General features: G+C 42.7%; 1 protein-coding gene across 2 annotated transcripts in view; it reads right to left on the bottom strand.

Moving 5' to 3' along the window:
* The window catches only part of LOC310963403 (phospholipase D1-like), an 83,682-nt gene that overhangs the window by 38,999 nt on the left and 24,041 nt on the right, over positions 1–20,642 (bottom strand). For both annotated transcript variants that reach the window (XM_083936211.1, XM_083936212.1), the window contains exons 2-12: positions 14,241–14,411; positions 13,994–14,157; positions 6,383–6,525; positions 6,187–6,298; positions 6,023–6,088; positions 5,878–5,936; positions 4,223–4,315; positions 3,484–3,636; positions 2,255–2,404; positions 1,467–1,550; positions 326–407 (exon numbers count right to left, since the gene is read on the bottom strand). In XM_083936211.1, the coding sequence (XP_083792337.1) occupies positions 326–407; positions 1,467–1,550; positions 2,255–2,404; positions 3,484–3,636; positions 4,223–4,315; positions 5,878–5,936; positions 6,023–6,088; positions 6,187–6,298; positions 6,383–6,525; positions 13,994–14,157; positions 14,241–14,379 (1,245 nt within the window). In that variant the 5' untranslated portion in view covers positions 14,380–14,411. The remainder of the gene's footprint in view (positions 1–325; positions 408–1,466; positions 1,551–2,254; positions 2,405–3,483; positions 3,637–4,222; positions 4,316–5,877; positions 5,937–6,022; positions 6,089–6,186; positions 6,299–6,382; positions 6,526–13,993; positions 14,158–14,240; positions 14,412–20,642) is intronic.

Genomic DNA, 20,642 nt, shown 5'->3' with positions numbered 1-20,642 from the left:
AGCTAGCTAAGGTTAGCCTGATACAATTTGTTCTCTCACAACTCTGTAGTTAGCTAATGTTAGCCTGATACAATCTATTCTCCTGCAACTCTGTAGCTAGTTAATGTTAATAAGATAAGAAATAAATCAGCTTTTAACAAGACAAGACTAAACAAAAATGAGTGTCAGATGACAGATTGGAGCAGCAACTGGACATTTGGTGACTATGTTGCTGACAAGACTTCATAGTTAAAGTTAAGAAAAATGAAAAAAAAACTTCTCTCTGTGACGACATTCTGATTTCAGCCTATAAAAACGACCAACGAGGAAAGCATTTCCTGCTCACCCCTTTGCGTTTTAGTATGTAGTCCAGACGCCAGCGGTTGCCCTCGACAACCGGCCTCTTAAGGAAGATCTCTGGACTCAACCTGTGGAGCAACACATACTGTTAGAGCGTGATCACACTATCCTTTTGGCCGCGGCCAAAACCGGTTTTTCAGCTAAAGTCTAGTACCTTTAAGTAGTGTGAGCGCACCCGCTCCGCGCTCAACTGGGGCCAGCTGGGCCGCCACGGCCCGCTTGAAATAGGTGGGCTTTAGCGGAGCCGTTGCACATGTACGAGCACGAGCGTGCGCACGTGTACGAGCACGAGCACGAGCCCTACGGCAGTAGCGTTATGTCCGCCTGTTCGGACATGTAAATAGAAGGACGGACCATGCGCGGATATTTAACAACAACAACAATGGTAGTGAAAGGTTCACGTTGTGTTTACTGCAGATTTGGTCGGATGAAAATATTCAAAAACAGTCGACAAGACGCACAAAAACTCCAAGGTCTATGGAAAGATTTGTAAACAAAGCCACACACACACGCGATCAATGCGTGTGACGTGTTATGGCTTGAAGGCGTATGGACAGCAAGAAGCATTGGCCGAGGCCCAGGTAGTGTGAGTACAAACGGGGCTGGGGCGCGGGGGGGAGAGGGAGGGGGGACAAGTACCCTAAAGTCCGGGTCTCGGTCCGGGAGGACAGTGTGATCACGCCCTTAGACACCATTTCAACACTGAATTCATATTTATTTCCCATTTTCCTCTTTGTAATATATTTTTTTATACTTCCTCACTTTCTTTTTTCTTAAATATTAACTCTTTCTGTCAGTAAATAAGTAAGATTGTAGGATTTTTAATTGTAATTAAGTGTTTTTTACAATAACACCCTTTTACTCAAGTGTAATTTTTCTAAAAATACACAAACACATAGTATTGAAATGTGTGTGTGTATGTGTGCGTGTTTGTGTGTGTGTGTCTACTTGTATAACAGTAGTCTGAGCCTCAGACTGTAAATGATCTGTTTAACCAGAAACCTCCCCAAGAGGTGACCGCCAAGTGCACTCACTGCTCTGAGAGACATACACGCACACGTGCACACGCACACACGCACACACGCACACACACTTTTAAACAACACACACATAAACAAATAACTCACCACCAGTCTGTGATGAATATTTCCTCTTTGGCTGCTTCAAGAGCATCGGCAACGTCCTCCATGTATGATTTCCCATTCACATACCTGCACACACACACAAACAAACAAACCTTTAGAAAACAACAACAACCCAAACAACTCACTTTGCAGTCTGTCCATCTTCTGTTCTTACAGTATGCTTTTTATGACACACACACACACACACTAACACAGTCTATCTCACATACAGTATAGTGTTGCTCAGCAGGGAGACAGGTGATGAACAGGTGAGTCACTCACTTTCGCTCTCTGTGTGTTGGGTTACTCCACACACACACACACACACACACACACACACACACACACACACACACACACACACACACACACACACACACACACACACACACACACACACACACACACACACACACACACACACACACACACACACACACACACACACACACACACACACACACACACACACACACACAGACACAGACACAGACACAGACTTTTATACCCACATCTGGCCCCGGCTCCTGGCACTAATTTACACCAATTTAAAGGTGAAACAGACACATAACTCCAAGACACCAATGTCACACATGTCTGAAATGCCCTGTATAAATATGTAAATGAGGCATTCTCTAATGTTAACTACCTAACTTTTGGTGAATTTAGGAGAAATCTGCAGACACAAACAGACAAAGTGAAGTCAAAATCTCTAAAAATAACCAAATGATGGGTTTGCCTGGAGTTTATTCCTCTAGCGTACAGAATAAAGGAAGTGGAGCCATGGTTACCATTTCGCAGGGATGTTCACTTCCTCTCTGGCGAAGGATCCGAAGCGATGGTCGGTGAGGAAGGCAGAGCCGTGCTTCTGGACGAAGCCCTCAATGGCCTGACCCCACCAGCGGGCGTGTCTGTAGCTGCTGCACTTCAGCACCAGTGATCTACGCACACACACACACACACACACACACACACACACACACACACACACACACACACACACACACACACACACACACACACACACACACACACACACACACACACACACACACACACACACACACACACACACACACACACACACACACACACACACACACACACACACACACACACACACACACACACACACACACACACACACAAAAGTGAAATTCCGGTGCAAAATCATCACAGGCTCTTTTTATTATTATTATGGCTTTGATTTATATAGCACCTTCCTCAGTGCTCAAGGCGCTTTACAGAGTCCAGGTTCCATTCATTCACACAGACATACATGGTGGTGGTAAACTACGATAGCAGTCACAGCTGCACTGGGGCAGAATCGAACCTTCGGACATTGGCCGACTCGCTCTACCAACTGAGCCACAGTCGCCCCGACTTTTTAGGCAAATACACTCATCAAAGAAGCCATCGAGACAATTTTTTTGTGCACGGACAACTAACAGCGATGGTCGGGACAGTCACTAACAGTCGCTTCCAGCTAAATGCAATTAACACTGGTTAGCTCAGGGCGGTGAGTTGGACGCATCAAAACGTCTTTTTAAACCACTAATACTGCTCCAAATAACACCAAACCTCTGCAGTAGCATGAGAATCCCTACACAAAGAATGCAGCACCACCAGCGGAGTTAGTGTCATGCCAGCAAAACAGGTAAACCTTGTGGTTTGTGGCAGTCAAGCACGGAGTCTTTGGGTCAGAAGTCTTTCAAAACATTATTTTAATAAACTCTGATGTCACTAACTACATTGTTGGTGCTTTGTTTTCGGTGTTAGTGGAGTGTTAGTGGTTAAAAAAGACAACTCGCCGCCCCAAGCTAATCCGTGTTAGCCGTATTTGGCTGTAAGCGACTGTTAGCATCTGTTCCCGATTTCCCTGTTAGTGTTTTGTGCACGAAAAAAATAGTCTCCGTTCATTTGATGAGTGTATTTGCCTAAAAAGAGCCTGGGATGATTTTACACCGGAATTAAACTTTAAAGTAAACAGTTATGATTAAAATTCACACGTGTCACACACCTGGACAGACTGTCGACGCGAATGCCGTGTTTGGTCTCTGTGTCTTTGGAGTCCATCTTGATGCCGAACTCTTTGTCAAACAGCATCACAAAGGATATGGCGCCAGAGTCTGGCTTCATGTACAGAAGGAACGAGTCCTTCACTACCAGCCAGCTGCACAGAAAACACAACAGCGTCACAAGAAATCGCTAGAAAACACAACAGTGTCACAAAAAAACACAACAGCGTCAGAAGAAAACACAACGGCGTCAGAAGAAAACACAAGGAAACAACGGCATCAGAAGGAAACCCGACTGCGTCAGAAGGAAACAAGGAAACAATGGCGTCAGAAGGAAACAAGGAATCACAATGGCGTCAGAAGGAAACACAAGGAAACACAACGGCATCAGAAGGAAACAAGGAAACACAACAGCGTCAGAAGGAAACAAGGAAACAATGGTGTCAGAAGGAAACACAAGGAAACACAACAGCGTCAGGAGAAAACAAGTAAACACAACGACGCCAGAAGAAAACACAAGGAAACACAACGGCATCAGAAGAAAACACAAGGAAACACAACGGCGCCAGGAGAAAACACAAGGAAACACAACGGCGTCAGAAGAAAACACAAGGAAACACAATAGCGTCAGAAGGAGACACAACAGTTTCAAAAGAAAACACAACAGTGTCAGAAGAAAACACTTGAGTAGTTTAAGTGGTTCAGTGTGGATTCACTCTTATATCGTGGTGCATAACTGACCGTTTGGACCAGCGGTAGCACATCCTGCTGCGCCCGCAGCAGTTCAACCCGGGGATCCGATGGCCGCCGGATCTCTTCAGCACCATTCCTTCTCTGGAAAGCGAGAAAGACGCTGATCATGTTCCAAAAAGTAAATCTGTGACGACAAAACTGTCACGTGTGTTTGAGAGCATTAGTTGATTTTCTTCAAGTGCTTAATTTTGTTTTATTCAGTATGTGTGTGTTTATGGTATTTTTGCATTTTCCTCCACAGTGTGATACTGTGACTGGTGTTGTAACATTATGTAGTGCCATTTTTATAGTGTCTTGTGTGTGTTTATAGTAAAAAAAAATTACTGTGTACTGTATTTTGTCTTTGCTACACATGAAAATAAGCTTTCTGCTAAATCTGGTGCAAGCATCTCTTTATTTTTATATAGAAAATGAATGTCTTTTCCCTTTTTTATAAACTAAATAACGTTAGAAGAATTCCACATTCTTGGGATATGACGAAAAACATTTAGCTTTTCTGCATATGTAACAGAATAAAACATTACGAACTGTTTTCATTTGTGTGTAATCGCCTGAAACTAAGAATCACTGTGTTTTCATTAGTTTATAATCAATTTATAATTCATGTCTTGTTGCACCGCCATGTTTCTACAGTAGCCCAGAACGTACAAACTGCACACAACGTCAAATCCTTTGCAGATTCTCAAAAAAAAAATCTGTCCGACCTTTAAAGTGATTCAACAGGCTGTTGCATGACGACCCGCTCACCCATCGGCAAACAAAAACTAAAAACGATTAATGCATGTAAAGTGTTAAACACTTGACCTTTAAGTTCAAAATTTCAGTGTTTTCTCATCGACAGGTTCGTACTAAAAGTTCTGCACAAAAAACTGAAAACAGTGAACTAAAGTTGGCCGCGAGTTAGGTTTAGGCACCAAAACTACCATCACGTGACCGGTTTTAGCCTACAAAAGGTGACGGTTACTCATCACTCATCTTCAACCTCTTATTAGGGTCGGGTCACGGGGGCAGCAGCTCTAGCGGGGACCCTAAATTTCCCTTTCCCGGGCCACATTAACCAGCTCTGACTGGGGGATCCCAAGGCGTTCCCAGGCCAGAGTGGAGATATAATCTCTCCACCTGGTCCTGGGTCTTCCCCGAGGCCTCCTCCCAGCTGGGCGTGCCTGGAACACCTCCCTAGGGAGATGCCTGAACCACCTCAACTGGCTCCTTTCAACGCAATAGAGCAGCGGCTGTACTCCGAGTTCCTCACGGATGGCTGAACTTCCCACCCTCTCTCTAAGGGAGACTCAAGCCAGTCTCATGAGAAAACCCATTTCAGCCGCTTGTTCCCGCAGCCTCGTTCTTTCGGTCGCTCTTCGATTAGGGTTAGGCATTTAAACGACTTGGTAGCGTTAAAAAAAAGTTTGTTCGTTAGTTTGGTTTTGTACGTCAGCTAGAAACGAACCCCGCTCGCCCGTGTGAGAGTCCTGTGTTTTGAATTACAGTGCATTGCTTTCTTCAGTTACAAAAACGTGGAATACATATGAAATAAATATGTGGAAAATGCACAACTTACTGCACATTACTTTTTGTTGTTATATGCACGGCAGGCAACAGCCTCAAGATTTAGTAGTTAAAGACGTGTCTGATGGTGTTCTTACAGGCCTTTTGGTCCCAGATCGTGGATGAAGGACAGCTGGCTCACATCGATGAACTCCATCTGAAAGAGAAAAATTATAATAATAATAAGTTCTTCTCTACCAGCGACCTTACACTGACCCCAGATGGAGAAGCTGTCATTCTCACCGTTGCATGGTAGTTCCTGTACATCGGCATCTTCAGCAGGTTGTTCAAGTAATCCTCCAGTTGTTTCTGTAGCAAACACACGTTCGATAAATATCCGCCGCTACAAACAATCAATAAGAATGAAATGAAGAGGAGACAGCAGCAGCTCAGGTGAATGTAGCTACCCTGCGACTGGAAACTTGCTCCTCTCTGCCCAGCTCGTCAACTCTTCCTCTGGGGAGGTTCGGAATCTGCCTCTCCTCGCCCCTCGCACCCGTCTGCCTCTTCACCGTGTGACTGCAGAGAGAGAAGAGAGAGGTCTCGATTTATCTGAGGTCTCGCGATTTATCTGAACCCAGAGAGCAGAGAATAAAAGTTCACCTGCGTGTGGGCAGCGGCAGCCTCATGAAGGTCTTGTACGTCCTCAGCTCTCTGTGGAGCTCCATGAAGTGTTTCTCCTTCCTCTTCACCAGCCACGTGAACTCCCCGTGTTTCAACTCGATCTTAAACACTGCCGGCAACGCCTGAGCGGCACAGAAACACACATGTTCAGATGCACAGGGCTTTTAATGCTTCATGTTGTTTTAAAAACAGGTTACCTGATGGGATGCTTTAAAGATTAGCAGCACTTTCTTTTTGCATAAACATAAAAATAACAATAGTGGGGTGACCATCTTTGCTTTTGAAAGACTTTGTGTTAAGAATGAGAATGATTTTTTCACACTTCATCCTTCAGTTTATCACAAACATTCAACATCAACACATCTGAAGATACGTGCTTTTCACTGGACAGGAAGAGGATGAAGCACTGAACAATAACTAAAGCTGTCAGACAAACGTTGTGCAGTAAAAAGTATAAGATTTACCTCAAAATAGTTCCAGTTTATTGCAGTTTTTTTGGCTAAACATATTGCACTTTTTTTTGTCAAACCCTTCCAACTTTTGCTAGAAATATTACGCCTTTTATCAAAATATTCTGTCCGTTTTTGACAAGATTTCCAAGTTTTTTTTTCTCTAAATCTTCCATTTTTTTGTGTAATGTCTGAAGATATTACAACTTTTTTTCTTACAATCTTCAGACTATTCTTTCTCAATATATTATCCGTTTTTTTCTCTAAATCTTCCAGATATGTTTAAAATCTTTCCACTTTTTTCTCTAAATATTCAGATTTCTTTATTTATTTCGAAAATTATTATGTCTTTTTCTCTAATTATCACGTGAAGGAGTAAGGAGCGGCTGCTGGTAAGTGTGTGTATCAAAGCTGGTAAGTGTGTGTATCAAAGCTGCAGTGGAAACCCAGGATTATTTTATCATTATCTTTTTTTATTAATGTACTTTTAAATTAATTTAGTCAATGTACTAAATCTGCTTCTTATCTATTTTTAATTTAATTTAGTCAATGTTCTAAATCTGCTTTATATTTATTTATTTATAAATGAATTTAGTCAAAGTACTAAATCTACTTTTTATTTCAAATAGTTTGGTCAATGTACTAAATCTGCTTTTTGTTTTTCTATTGTTAAATTAATTAAGTCAACGTACTAAATCTGCTTCTTATTTGTTTATTTTTTAATTGGTTTGGTCAATGTACTAAATCTGCTTTTGTTTATTTTTAAATTAATTTAGTCAATGTAATAAATCTGATTTTTATTTATTTTTAAATTAATTTGGTCATTGTACTAAATCTATTTTTTATTTGTTTATTTTTAAATTAATTTAGTCAATGTACTAAATCTGCTTCTTATCTATTTTTAATTTAATTTAGTCAATGTTCTAAATCTGCTTTTTATTTATTTATTTATAAATGAATTTAGTCAAAGTACTAAATCTACTTTTTATTTCAAATAGTTTGGTCAATGTACTAAATCTGCTTTTTGTTTTTCTATTGTTAAATTAATTAAGTCAACGTACTAAATCTGCTTCTTATTTGTTTATTTTTTAATTGGTTTGGTCAATGTACTAAATCTGCTTTTGTTTATTTTTAAATTAATTTAGTCAATGTAATAAATCTGATTTTTATTTATTTTTAAATTAATTTGGTCATTGTACTAAATCTATTTTTTATTTATTTATTTTTAAATTAATTTAGTCAATGTACTTTCTATCTACTTTAGTACATTCATAAAACAAAACCAATAACGAGGTTGCCGTAGTGACAGATAAACATGAAGAGACTGAGTAACATTAGCTGTCCTCCTGGATGCCTCTATGTTTAGTTTTTCATGACGGTGTCAAACATAACGTTACCCATCTGATCAGTCTTTATAGTTTTTTTGAGTAAATGTGTCAGTTGCGTTCTGTTTGTTGCTTGTTGTTACGGTAACAGGAAGAGAGAGAGAGTAACCGATTAACAGTTAGCTTTTCCACTGGTGATGGCTTCCCCCGCTCTCTCTCCTGCTCTCTCTTGCTCGGAGTGTCGTATGTTTAGCTAATCCTCTGCCTCCTTTAGTGATAATGGTAAATGTAATAAGTGTAGTGTATTTGTAGCGTTGTAGGCGAGGCTCAGTGAGTTAGAGGCACGTCTCAGCACCATGGAAGCTTAGTCTTGTGCTACGGTAGGTAGCCGGCCACCTATATCTTTAGCCGGTGCAAAGTCACATAGTGTAGTGTCTGCTAACCCTCCCCCGGCAATCCCCGAACAGCCAGGGTCCTCCGGGGTGACTGTGAGAGGAAAGCATATTTCTAAACCGAAGCCCATGCTTAACCATCCACCCGTTCACGTTTCAAACAAGTTTGCTCCACTCATTGACACACATGCTGAGGAAACAACACTGGTTATTGGCAGCTCCATTCTGAGAAACGTGAACTTAGCGACACCAGGGACCATAGTAAAATGCCTCCCAGGCCAGAGCGGGCGACATTGAGTCCTATTTGAAACGTAAATATGATAAGATTGTTATTCACGTCGGCAGTAATGACACCCGATTACAGCAATCGGAGGTCACTAAAATTAATGTGGAGTCGGTGTGTGCATATGCAAAAACTATGTCGGACTTCGTAATTTTCTCTGGTCCCCTGCCCAACTTGACTTGCGATGACATGTATAGCCGCATTTCATCATTCCGTCACTGGCTGTCTGGATGATGCCCGGTAAATAATGTCGGCTTCGTAGATAATTGGCAGTCTTTCTGGGGAAAACCTGGTCTTATTAGGAGAGATGGTATTCATCCTACTTTGGAGGGTGCTGCTCTCATATCTAAGAACCTGGTGTTAGGTTTAAGCGGTCTAAAACTATGCTAACCCAGTGTTGGGATCAGGAAGCAGAGTCACAGTTTAATACACCACTCTGCGCTGCACTTATCGCAGGTGCCCAGGAAGCAGAGTGGCAGTCTTACACACCTCTCTGCGCTCCCTGTGCATTTTCCAGCTCAGTATAGTATACAAACGCTGTGTGCCCAACGATCATCTAAATTAACCAGATCAAAAATTAACAGAAGAGGCGCTATACAGAAAAAACTTGATACAAATCAACACAAAATCTGCGATAATGCAACAAAATCAGAAAATAAAATGTGGACTTTTATACATCAGATCTCTGTCATCTAAAGCTGTTTTAGTAAACGATCTGATATCAGATAGCCATGTTTCAGTCAGACTGAGTAAATCAATATGGTTGTGTCCTGAAGAATATGTTAGGTTAAATGAATCCACTCCTCCCAGTCATATTAATACTCATATTCCTCGAGGCAGTGGTCGAGGAGGAGGCGTTGGAGGCCTAATAGTCTTTCCACAGAATACTATTTTATAAGACCATTATTTAATAACTTTTGAATTAGTATTACAGGACTACTCACCTCTGGGCAAAAGTTTCTACACTAGATGTTTATCTGAAAGTGCTATAACTAAATTTAAGGAATCGATTCAATCTGCATTTAATTTAATGCCTTAAGATTCCTGCACTAACGTTAGTTTGTGCTTGTTGACAGTGTTGCAGGCTCACTACGAACAACACTTGACTCTGTTGCTCCGTTAAAAAAGAAGATAAAGAAACAGAGGAAGTTAGCTCCGTGGTATAACTCACAAACCCGTGAAGTAAAACAAGTATTGCGAAAATTAGAAAGTAAATGGCGCTCTACTAAATTGTAGGAATCTCGCTTAGCTTGGCATGAAAGTCTAAAAACATATAGGAAGGCCCTCCAAAATGCCGGAGCAGCCTATTACTCATCTTTAAAAGAGGAGAATAAGAACAATCCTAGATTTCTTTTCAGCACTGTAGCCAGGCTAACAGAGAGCCACAGCTCTATTCAGCCATGTATTCCTATAACCCTCAGTAGTAAGGACTTCATGACCTTCTTTAATGACGAAATTATAACTATTAGAGACCAAATCAACTCGCTTGGCACCAATTTTTCTTCAAACCCAGGAACCCAGGAACCAACTGTACCACCTGATATGTTCTTGGACTGCTTTTCTACAGGCGACCTTAACAAATTAACATCTACTATTTCAGCATCAAAGCTCTCTACTTAGAGACTCTCCTAGACTCTATTCCAACTAGGTTACTTAGAGAAGTGTTACCTTTAATTCAATTAAATTTTTCAATTCAATTCAATTCAATTCAATTTTATTTATAGTGTCGAATCATAACAAAAGTTATCTCAGGACACTTTACAGAGTAGGTAAAGACCACACTCAATGACTTATTTATGATTTACATAGACCCAACAATTCCTCTGTAGAGTACGGTGGCAACGAAAACCTTCCCTATAACAGGCAGGAACGTCAGACAGACCCAGCTCTGTGGAGGACGGCCATCTGTCTTGACCGGTTGGGGAGGAAGAAAAGGAGAGAGAAAGAGAGAAAAGACACACAGATGGACAGAGAGAGACAGACAGACACACTTCCAGAGATGCTTGATCCTGAGGTACTAGCCAACTATAGACCTATATCTAACCTTCCTTTTCTCTCTAAGATCCTCGAGAAATTAGTCGCCAATCAGCTGTGTGACTTTCTACATAATAATGAGATATTTGAGGACTTCCAGTCAGGATTTAGAATGAATCATGGAACTGAGAGAGCACTGGTAAAATTTACTAACGACCTTCTAATAGCTTCAGACAAAGGACTTGGCTCTGTACTTGTTTTACTAGATCTTAGTGCTGCCTTCGACACAATTGAGACTGGAGCATCTAATTTGCATTAAAGGAACCGCACTGAGCTGGTTTAAGTCATATTTATCACATAGATCTCAGTTTGTACATGTTAATGACAAAATCTCCATTCACACTAAAGTTAGTCACAGAGTCCCACAGGGTTCTGTCCTTGGACCGATTCTACTCACCTCATATATGCTTCCCTTAGGAAATATTATAAGGAAGCACTCCATAAATTTTCATTGATATACTGATGATACACAATTATATTTGTCGATCAAACCAGATGAAACCGATCAGTTAGATAAACTTCAAATGTGCATTAAGGAAATAAAAAGATGGATGACCTGCAATTTTTTGATGTTAAACTCAGATAAAACTGAAATCATTGTACTTGGCCCAAAAGGCCTCCGAAACTCAATGGCTAAAGACATTGTTACTCTGGATGATGTTGTGTTGTCCCCCGCCACCACAGTAAGGAACCTTGGTGTTATTTTTGATCAGGATATGTCCTTCGACTCTCACATAAAATGTACGACAAGGAATGCATATTTTCACCTGCGTAATGTTGAGAAAATTAGGAACATTGGCCCTCATTTATCAAACGAACGTATGGCAGAAAAACGTGCGTACGACCATTTCCAGGCAAACTTCGGTATTTATCTATTTGGACGTGAGCGGGAGCTACGATCAAATCTCATGTCAGGTCTGAGATCGTGTACGCAAATTTGAGCATGTGGATTTGAAAATGGCTGAAAATAATTAACAAACCTCAGCTGTCATTAAGCATAAGCAGTCACATATTAATAGCAGATCAAAACGGATTCTTAAAACGAAAAAAAAAAATAAAAATTGTGGTTGGAGATATTGATTGTACTCATGTGCGTCTAATGGCACCATCCATGAATGATTACGCATTCATCAATCGCAAAAACTACCACTCGATAAATGTGCAGGTGATTTGAGTTGCAAAGCTATCGCATTTAAACGTGGTGACCAGGTAACCGGGGGGGGGGGCACACAATTCTTTTATATTTCAAAACAGCTCGGCTCCAGCCCCCCGCGGCCCCGACAGGGACAAGCGGTTGAAGATGAATGAATGAATGTGTTTGCGCGCGGCTGCAGGAAAGCGCACTGCAGAGCCAAAGTCATCTCCTCGGCTACCCTCAATAAATTGCATTAAATCAAACAAGGTATCAGATGATTAACATTTTGGTATGGTTCTTCTAGGTGACAAAGGTTATGCCCTAACGGAATAGCTAATAACCCCGCTGGCAAACCCGGCTACAGAGCAGGAGCGCAGGTTCAACAGTGCGCACACATGCACACGGGTCACAGTGGAGCACTGCTTCGGGTTGACTGCCTCCGTTATTCTTTTCCATACAGCGTTTTTATGGGCCCCTTTTATTCCACTCTTAAGACTGCCAAAAAGCACATCTTTATTTTGCTCCATCTCGGATGTAAGGATGCCGATCTGTGTGTTGGAAAAGTTTCTTTTCTTACCAGCGTTTCTCCTCCCCTTCACCCTCCGTGTTTGACCTCAGTGGGCGAGGCCTCCGAACCAGGAATATTTAAGGGCGTAACATGTTAATGACTATCGAATTCAGCCGCCGCATTTATCAAGGCCCGCTTATTCGTACGCTGAGATTGGTCAGATACGAATGTTTCATAAATCACACGTGTGTCCTGTCGTACAACCAATTCTGTGCTCAGATCTGCGCCCGTTTTCACGCAAGATTGATAAATGAGAGCCATTGTGTCTCAGAAAGATGCAGAAAAACTGGTCCATGCATTTGTTACTTCTAGGCTGGACTACTGCAACTCCTTATCATCAGGCTGCTCCAATAAGACTGTTAAGAGTCTCCAGTTGGTGCAAAATGCTGCAGTTGTGTACTAACTAAAACAAATAGAAGAGAACATATTTCTCCTGTATTAGCTTCTTTGCACTGGCTACCTGTAAAATCTAGAATAGAATTTAAAATCTTTCTCCTTACCTACAAAGCTCTTATTGGTCAGGCTCCGTCGTATCTTAAAGAGCTCATGGTACCGTATTACCCGACTAGATCGCTGCGCTCTGAGAATGCAGGGCTACTCGTCGTTCCTACAGTCTCCAAAAGTAGAATGGGAGGCAGAGCCTTCAGCTACCAAGCTCCTCTCCTGTGGAACCAACTCCCAAGTGTTATCAGGAATACAGACACTGTCCCCATATTTAAGAGTAAACTTAAAACTTTCCTTTTTGATAAAGCTTACAGCTAGGGCTTACGAGCCCTTAGAAATTTTGTTATTTTTAAGCTGATTTTGTTCTGCTTAATTATGCTGCTATAGGCCCTAGTCTGCCCGGGGATAATACTTTCCAGATACTGAGCTTCTCTCTTTACCAAGTTTGTAAAGTGTCCTGAGATAACTTTTGTTATGATTTGGTACTATAAATAAAATTGAATTGAAATTGAATTGAATTATTTTTGTCAAAATCTTAAACTTTTATATAAAATTTACAAACTTCTTATTCTCCAAATATTATGATTTTTATGTCAAAATCTTCAGACGTTTTTTTCTAAAAAGTTAATTCAGTATTACAATTTTCTGTCTTAACATATTACACCTTTTTCACAATCTTCCGACTTTTATTTCTCAAAATATCTCTTTACTTTTCTTTATACTTGTCAATATAATCAGAGTGATATTTTAAATCAATATCTGATAAGTACATAACATGTAAACTGAGAGTGTCCTCTCTTATTTTAGGTTTAAAAGAAGAACACTAACAGCACACTTGAATATACGTTCTGTTACTTTTAGTTGTCAGTCATTTGAAAACATTTGTGACAATTTGAGCCTCCTGAGCGCGCAATAAAAAGAGAAATTATCTGTTTGGGAGGTTTGAGTGTCTATGTGCACCTTGTTGACGCTCCTCTGCGTGGTGACGTTGAAGCGGTCCTGAGCTGAGGTGAAGCGCTCCACCTCCAGGATCTTGGCGTTGATCGGAGAGGACAGGAAGACGTTGGCCTCAGGCTCCTTGAAACCCACTGTGTTGTAGATCGCCGTGAAAGGCAAACGTTCGGCTACAGGAAAGAAAAGTGGATTTTGAAAACAAATCCAGACACAGATGTGTGTAGTGACGGCAGGTGAATGATAACGCACGCACCTGTGGCGTGGGCGTCAGTCGTGTCGTACTCTCCATCTTCCAGGTCAAGCTCGCGGGTGTCCAGATTCTCCATGATGCCCGTCATATCATTGGCCACCAGCTGCAGGGTGCTGGTGGTCGGCTCGGACTGCCGCAACATGGCTAGCACTCAGTCTGGAGCCCGGGGCTCACCTGGAGACACAGGTAAGGAGGAGAAGAAGGTGTTACACCAAGAGATGAGGGTCAGATCACATCCTCACATTGTACCTGTGCTTATCCAAGAGGTGCACTGTAAACCAAATACATTTAACATTTTTTCCTTGTATCTTAAAATGAGCTGCTGTGATCTCTAGGATTTCGAGAAAAAAAGTCAGAAGATTGTCACAAAAGTCATATTGTCATAATAAAGAACTGTTGGTGGTCTCTTGTGGATCCAATAAGCCCAGTTGTCATCATGTGTGATGATGTCTGTCCTCATAGGAGACATTTCATTGTCTAAAATGAGCTGTTGTGACCTCTAGGATAATCACAGCCTAAGGAAACCACAAACTAGAGACCTAGAGCATTCATGGATGGACGGATTTCACCAGGAGATTCACAATTAGGGCCTTTCTGACTACACAACACAACACAAGTGACAAAACATACAACTGATCACAAATGAGAGAAATCTACAAATGTGGAAAGTATTTAATCCCAAATCACAGCATGGATGTGTCTCTGGTGTACCTCAAAGTCTGTGTGTCTGAATGCAGGATTTGGGAGGATTTTGATCAATTCTCCAGTGGTTAAAATGATTATATTTAGCACCAAATCTGTTGAAAAATTCAAATGTCTCTACATTTAAAAATATTTTATGTTGGCAATATATTTTCGTATTTGTTTGGTAAGTGGTCAGACTTTTGTATTTTTTGTACAATTTCAATACTTAATTAATTATTATTGTTTAATGACTTACAAAACCTTTTAGATTACAGATTTGAGGGCTATGAGGTATTATTCTCCAATAAATTACAAAAATACCAATGTAGGCACTGATCGATTGTTTCTATTAACAGGGTAATGAATATACAAGAAGATATAAGCATTGAAGCCATATTTCAGGTACGTTAAGGTCTGCAGATCTAAATTTGCAGCTACTTCGTGGCAGCAGCATGTCTTTGAACAAGAAGGACGTCATCGGTCACTCTCCATTCTGCTGCTGTTATTTAGCTCTGCAGTAACTGAATGACCTGAAGCTGCTTCTCTCATCTTATCAAACAGTCTTAATGTCTCTGATGGCTCTGTGGTAGTCATCCTTACTATTACTCGTCCATCTATAGAGTTGTTTGGAGGGGTTGAGTTTACCGGGCTCTGCTACATGGGGGTCAGTTGGTGTCTTCCTAAGGTATAGGGTTATTTTGCTGTGATCGGGGATGTTGATGATGATGTCTGTGTCTCTGTGTCTCTCTCTCTCTCTCTCTCTCTCTCTCTCTCTCTCTCTCTCTCTCTCTCTCTCTCTCTCTCTCTCTCTCTCTCTCCTCTCTCTCTCTCCTCTCTCTCTCTCTCTCTCTCTCTCTCTCTCTCTCTCTCTCTCTCTCTCTCTCTCTCTCTCTCTCTCTCTCTCTCTCTCTCTCTCTCTCTCTCTCTCTCTCTCTCTCTCTCTCTCTCTCTCTCTCTCTCTTCCTCTCTCTCTCTCTCTCTCTCTCTCTCTCTCTCCTCTCTCTCTCTCTCTCTCTCTCTCTTCAATAAGCTTTATTGCATGACTGTGGTTCACAATATTGCCAAAGCGTACAGAATTACAGAAAAAGTAACAATAATAATGATGATAATAATAATAACAATAATAATAATAATGATGATGATAACAATAACAACAACAATAATAATAATAATGATGATAACAATAACAATAATAAGCAGCATATCAGTGTGCAGGTCAACTCATGTGGAGGAAATCCATGTCAGGTGTTGTTGTGCAGGTCGTCTCTTCTCCTGTGGCAGGCGTTCACATATCTCGCTGCATCTACAGCAGTGCCACTTTTTTCTCCCAGTAAATGTTGTAGTTTTTCTTGGTCTGATAGTTTGGGGAAGTCTGGGGTTGAACTGTGATTTTAGTGTATATCAGGGTTCTGAGATCAGTGTATGTGTCCGCAGTACAACAGGAAGTGTTGCTCTGTCTCCACCTGTCTGTGTGGACAGAAGCGACACAGCCGTTCCTCTCTGGATAGCCAGGTCTGTCTGTGTCTGCCGCTCTCTAAAGCCAGACTGTGGTCGCTGAGTCTGTACATGGTCAACGTTTTCCTCAGTCTGGGCTCAGTTACAGAGCTCAGATAATCTGCCATGGAGTATTGTCTGTTTAGGGTCAAATAGCATTGAAGTTCGCTCTGGGTTTTGGTTGTGGATGTCCAATAGTCGATGTAATTGTCTTTTTCTGTTGCTATAATTTTGTGGGGCTGATGGTGTGAGGGCGGTCTTGGTGCCCGGTGCTGTTGGAGTTCAGCCTGTGGACCAGCTGGCTGAGGGGACTCCCTCCTTTGCTCTCCTCTTGGCATTGTAGGGCTTTGTAGTGGTAGGAGCTGGGCTCACTGGCTCTGAGGTGTTGGTAGAACTTTATTGCTCTTTTTGGATCCGAATTAAAAGAGGGAATTGGCCAGTTCAGCTCTGCATCCGTTGTTGGGGGTGTTCCTGTGAACTTTGAGGATGCTTTTGCAGATCTCAGTGTGCAAGCTTTCGATTGGGTGTTTGTCCCATTTTTGGAAGTCTTGGTTCATGAGCGGGCCCCACACTTCACTACCATACAATATGATTGGTTCAATTATGGATTGAAATATTTTGATCCAGATTTTGACAGGGATGTCGATGTTTGAAGACTTTTTTATAGTCCAGAAAGCTCTTCTGCCTTTGTCTCTGAGATCTTTAATGGCCAGATTGAAATTTCCCGTCGATGTGATATTTAGTCCTAGATATGTGTAGCTGTGTGTGTATTCTATGTCCGTAAGGTCCAGGTGGAACCTGTGGGAATGTTTCTGACTCTTGCATCGTTTCTGAAAGACCATGACTTTTGTCTTCTCCAGGTTTACGGTCAGGGCCCAGGTCTGACTGAACTTTTGCAGGTGATCTACCTGCTTTTGTAGAGCCTCCTCTGATGGAGCGAGCAGTATTAGGTCATCTGCAAACACTTCTGTGTCAGAGAGGGTGAGACCAGGGATCTCTGACTCTTCCAGGGATTTGGCCAGTTCGTCGATGTAAATGTTAAACAGGGTGGGGCTCAGACTGCAGCCCTGCTTCACTCCTCTATGTTGTGGGAAGAAGTCTGTTTCCCTAGTTCCAATTTTGACAGCACATTTATTATTTATATACATTGTCTTGATAATGTCCTAGATTTTTTCCTCCAATACCTTTTTCTAGTAATTTCAGAAACAGACCATGATGCCAAATTGAGTCAAATGCTTTCTTGAAATCTACAAAACAAGAGAAGATGGTGTTGTTGTTGTGGTGGACGTGTTTCTGGATGAGGCTGTGCAGGGTGTAGATGTGGTCAGTGGTTCTGTGTTGTGGTGTAAAACCAATCTGACTCTTGTTCAGGACTTTGTGCTCCCTGAGGAAGTTTTGCAGTCGACTGTTTAAGATGCTGCAGAATAACTTCCCAGGTTGCTGCTGACACATATGCCTCTGTAATTGTTTGGATCATATTTGTCTCCACTTTTGAATTTTGGAGTGATGAGCCCATGGCTCCAGGTGTCAGGAAAATGTCCAATGTTGAGTATGAGATTGAATAATTTTAACATGGCAGTCTTGATTTTCTGGCTTCTAAACTGGAGCATTTCATTTAAGATGCCATCAGGGCCACTTGCTTTCCTGGGCTTCAGGTTCTGGATCTTAGCCAGCAGTTCCCCTTCATTCATCTCATAATCTAAAGGATTTTGGTTGTCTTTAATGATTGATTCCAGGTTTTCTAATTTGTTAAGCAGATGATTTTGGTCTGAATCCAGTGTGATTGCACTGTATAGATTTTCAAAATGTTTCTTCCATATGTCCCCGTTTTGAATAGCCAATTCTTCTTGTTTGGTTTGTTGAATGAATGCCATTTTTTCCAAAAATTGTTTGAGTCAATGGACTCCCTCAATTTCTTCAAGCTGACGCTGTTCATGCTGCTCCTTTTTAGCTCTCAGGTGTTTTTTTCTATAGGATTTCAATGTTTCCCAGTACTGGAGGCGGAGCTCATGATTATCAGGTTCTCTGTGTTTCTCTTGGATAATTTCCGAGTGTTTTTTCTCAGACACCTGCAGTCAGAGTCAAACCACTTTTCGTTAGCTGAATTTGAACTTGATACTCAGATTGGAGAGCAATGCTGTGCTGTCAAATATGGAGTTAATATCCCGCACAGCCTGGTTCAGGCCGTCAGTGCTGTGGGGATAGGAGGTGGTGATAAAATTATCTAATGGGATTGGACTGCTGGATGACCGATGGGCTCTGTGGTAGTCATCCTTACTATTACTCGTCCATTTATAGAGTTGTTTGGAGGGGTTGAGTTTACCGGGCTCTGCTACATGGGGGTCAGTTGGTGTCTTCCTAAGGTATAGGGGTATTTTGCTGTGATCGGGGATGTTGATGATGATGATGAGGTGATTCTCTCTCTCTCTCTCTCTCTCTCTCTCTCTCTTCTCTCTCTCTCTCTCTCTCTCGTCTCTCTCCTCTCTCTCTCTCTCTCTCTCACTCCTCTCTCTCTCTCTCTCTCTCTCTCTCTCTCTCTCTCTCTCTCTCTCCTCTCTCTCTCTCTCTCTCTCCTCTCTCTCTCTCTCTCTCTCTTCTCTCTCTCTCTCTCTCTCTCTCTCTCTCTCTCCTCTCTCTCTCTCTCTCTCTCGGAGTGGCATGCTGGAGTGAGTGTGCTGGGTGCGAGTGAATGGTGGAGCTGAGAGCGTTTGTTTTTGTTTCAAATTTTGGTAAGTTTGTAAAAAAGCATTTCCTTTTTCGTCGGTGTGAGTGTGTTTATGAGTTATTTGTTTGTCCTTTTTGGTGTAAGGGTTGTTTTTGTGTGTGTGTGTGAACGTGTGTGTGTAATTGTTTGGAGGGGCAGCGTGCTGCCTGCGGCATAATGCCGGCCGCTGAGGCTCTGGCAGCGGATTTTGAAAAGCTTACTCGCAGGCATGCGATAAAGCTTTTCCCCGCAGTGCATGTTCAGTGGAGGAAGCTGGACTGGCTGTAGGTGAGGTGTGGGTACGACAGTGTGAAGTCTGCCTCACGCATGAACGGGGCCATTGTCATATTTTTAGATAGTACGGCTAAGGTTGGCGAGGTGGTGGAGAGGGAGTGGTTATCAGAGACACCTTCACTCCCGTCTCCCCTCTCGTCAACCCGGCCACGAAAATCATGATTTCAAACGCTCCCCCGTTCATAAAAAATGAATTGTTGGGGAGAGAACTGTCAAAATACGGACAGATAGTCTCACCCATCAGAATGGTGTCGCTGGGATGTAAATCCCTTAAATTAAAACATGTTGTCTGTCACAGGAGACAGGTTATATGGTCTTGAAAGAAAGAAACACCGACCTGAATCTGTCTTTTTCTTTTAAATTGATGGTTTTAATTATGTCGTCTTTGTTTCATCAGAGACGATGAAATGTTTCGGTGTGGGGGCGAGGGGCACTTGGTCGGTCCTGCCCGAAGGACTGCGGAGCGCAGCGGGCTGCTGCGGGGGAGGTCCGCCCGGTGCTGCTGCTGCGGCTCCGGCGGGCGGTCCGCCCGGTGCTGCTGCTGCGGCTCCGGGTGGAGATCTGCCCGTTGCTGCGGCTGCGCTTCGGGTGGAGGTCCGCCCGTTGCTGCGGCTGCGGCTCGGGCGGAGGTCCGCCCGTTGCTGCGGCGGCAGCTCCGGGCGGAGATCCGCCCGTTGCTGCGGCTGCGACGGCGGGTGGAGGTCCGCCCGTTGCTGCGGCTGCGGCTCCGGTGGAGGACCGCCCGTTGCTGCGGCTGCGGCTCCGGGTGGGGATCCGCCCTTTGCCGCTGCGGCTCCGGGTGGAGGACCGCCCGTTGCTGCTGCGGCTGCGGCTCCGGGTGGGGATCCACCCGCGGATGTCACCCCTGCCCCGGTTACCGTGTGGGGCACCCCCGTTGTTGTCGCAAGGCCGGTTTTTTCTGCTCCGGTGGGGCCGTCCGTCGCAGAGAATCCTCCCGCGGCGCCGGTCCCCGTGGTTGCGACCAATGAATCCACAAACAATAGTTTGACTGAGAACAACGATATGTACCAAGAAATGATGGAGGAGGATATGTCAGAAGACGATCTCCTCAAAATGTCCAAAAAAGAAAGAATATTGAAAGTGGAAAATAAACAGTAAAGTAAAGAAAACGAGTTCACAGAGGTCCACTGAGTCAGAGAGTGATCTCCTCCTGACTCAGCTGGACCCTCAGTCTCACTACTCTCCAGAGAAAATTAAAGCCTTCCTGA

Source organism: Echiichthys vipera (genome assembly GCF_963691815.1).
Source record: "Echiichthys vipera genome assembly, chromosome: 21".
NCBI classification, from domain to species: domain Eukaryota; kingdom Metazoa; phylum Chordata; class Actinopteri; order Perciformes; family Trachinidae; genus Echiichthys; species Echiichthys vipera.
The sequence above is the reverse complement of the archived record's forward strand: the minus strand, read 5'-3'. Positions and strand labels throughout refer to the sequence as shown.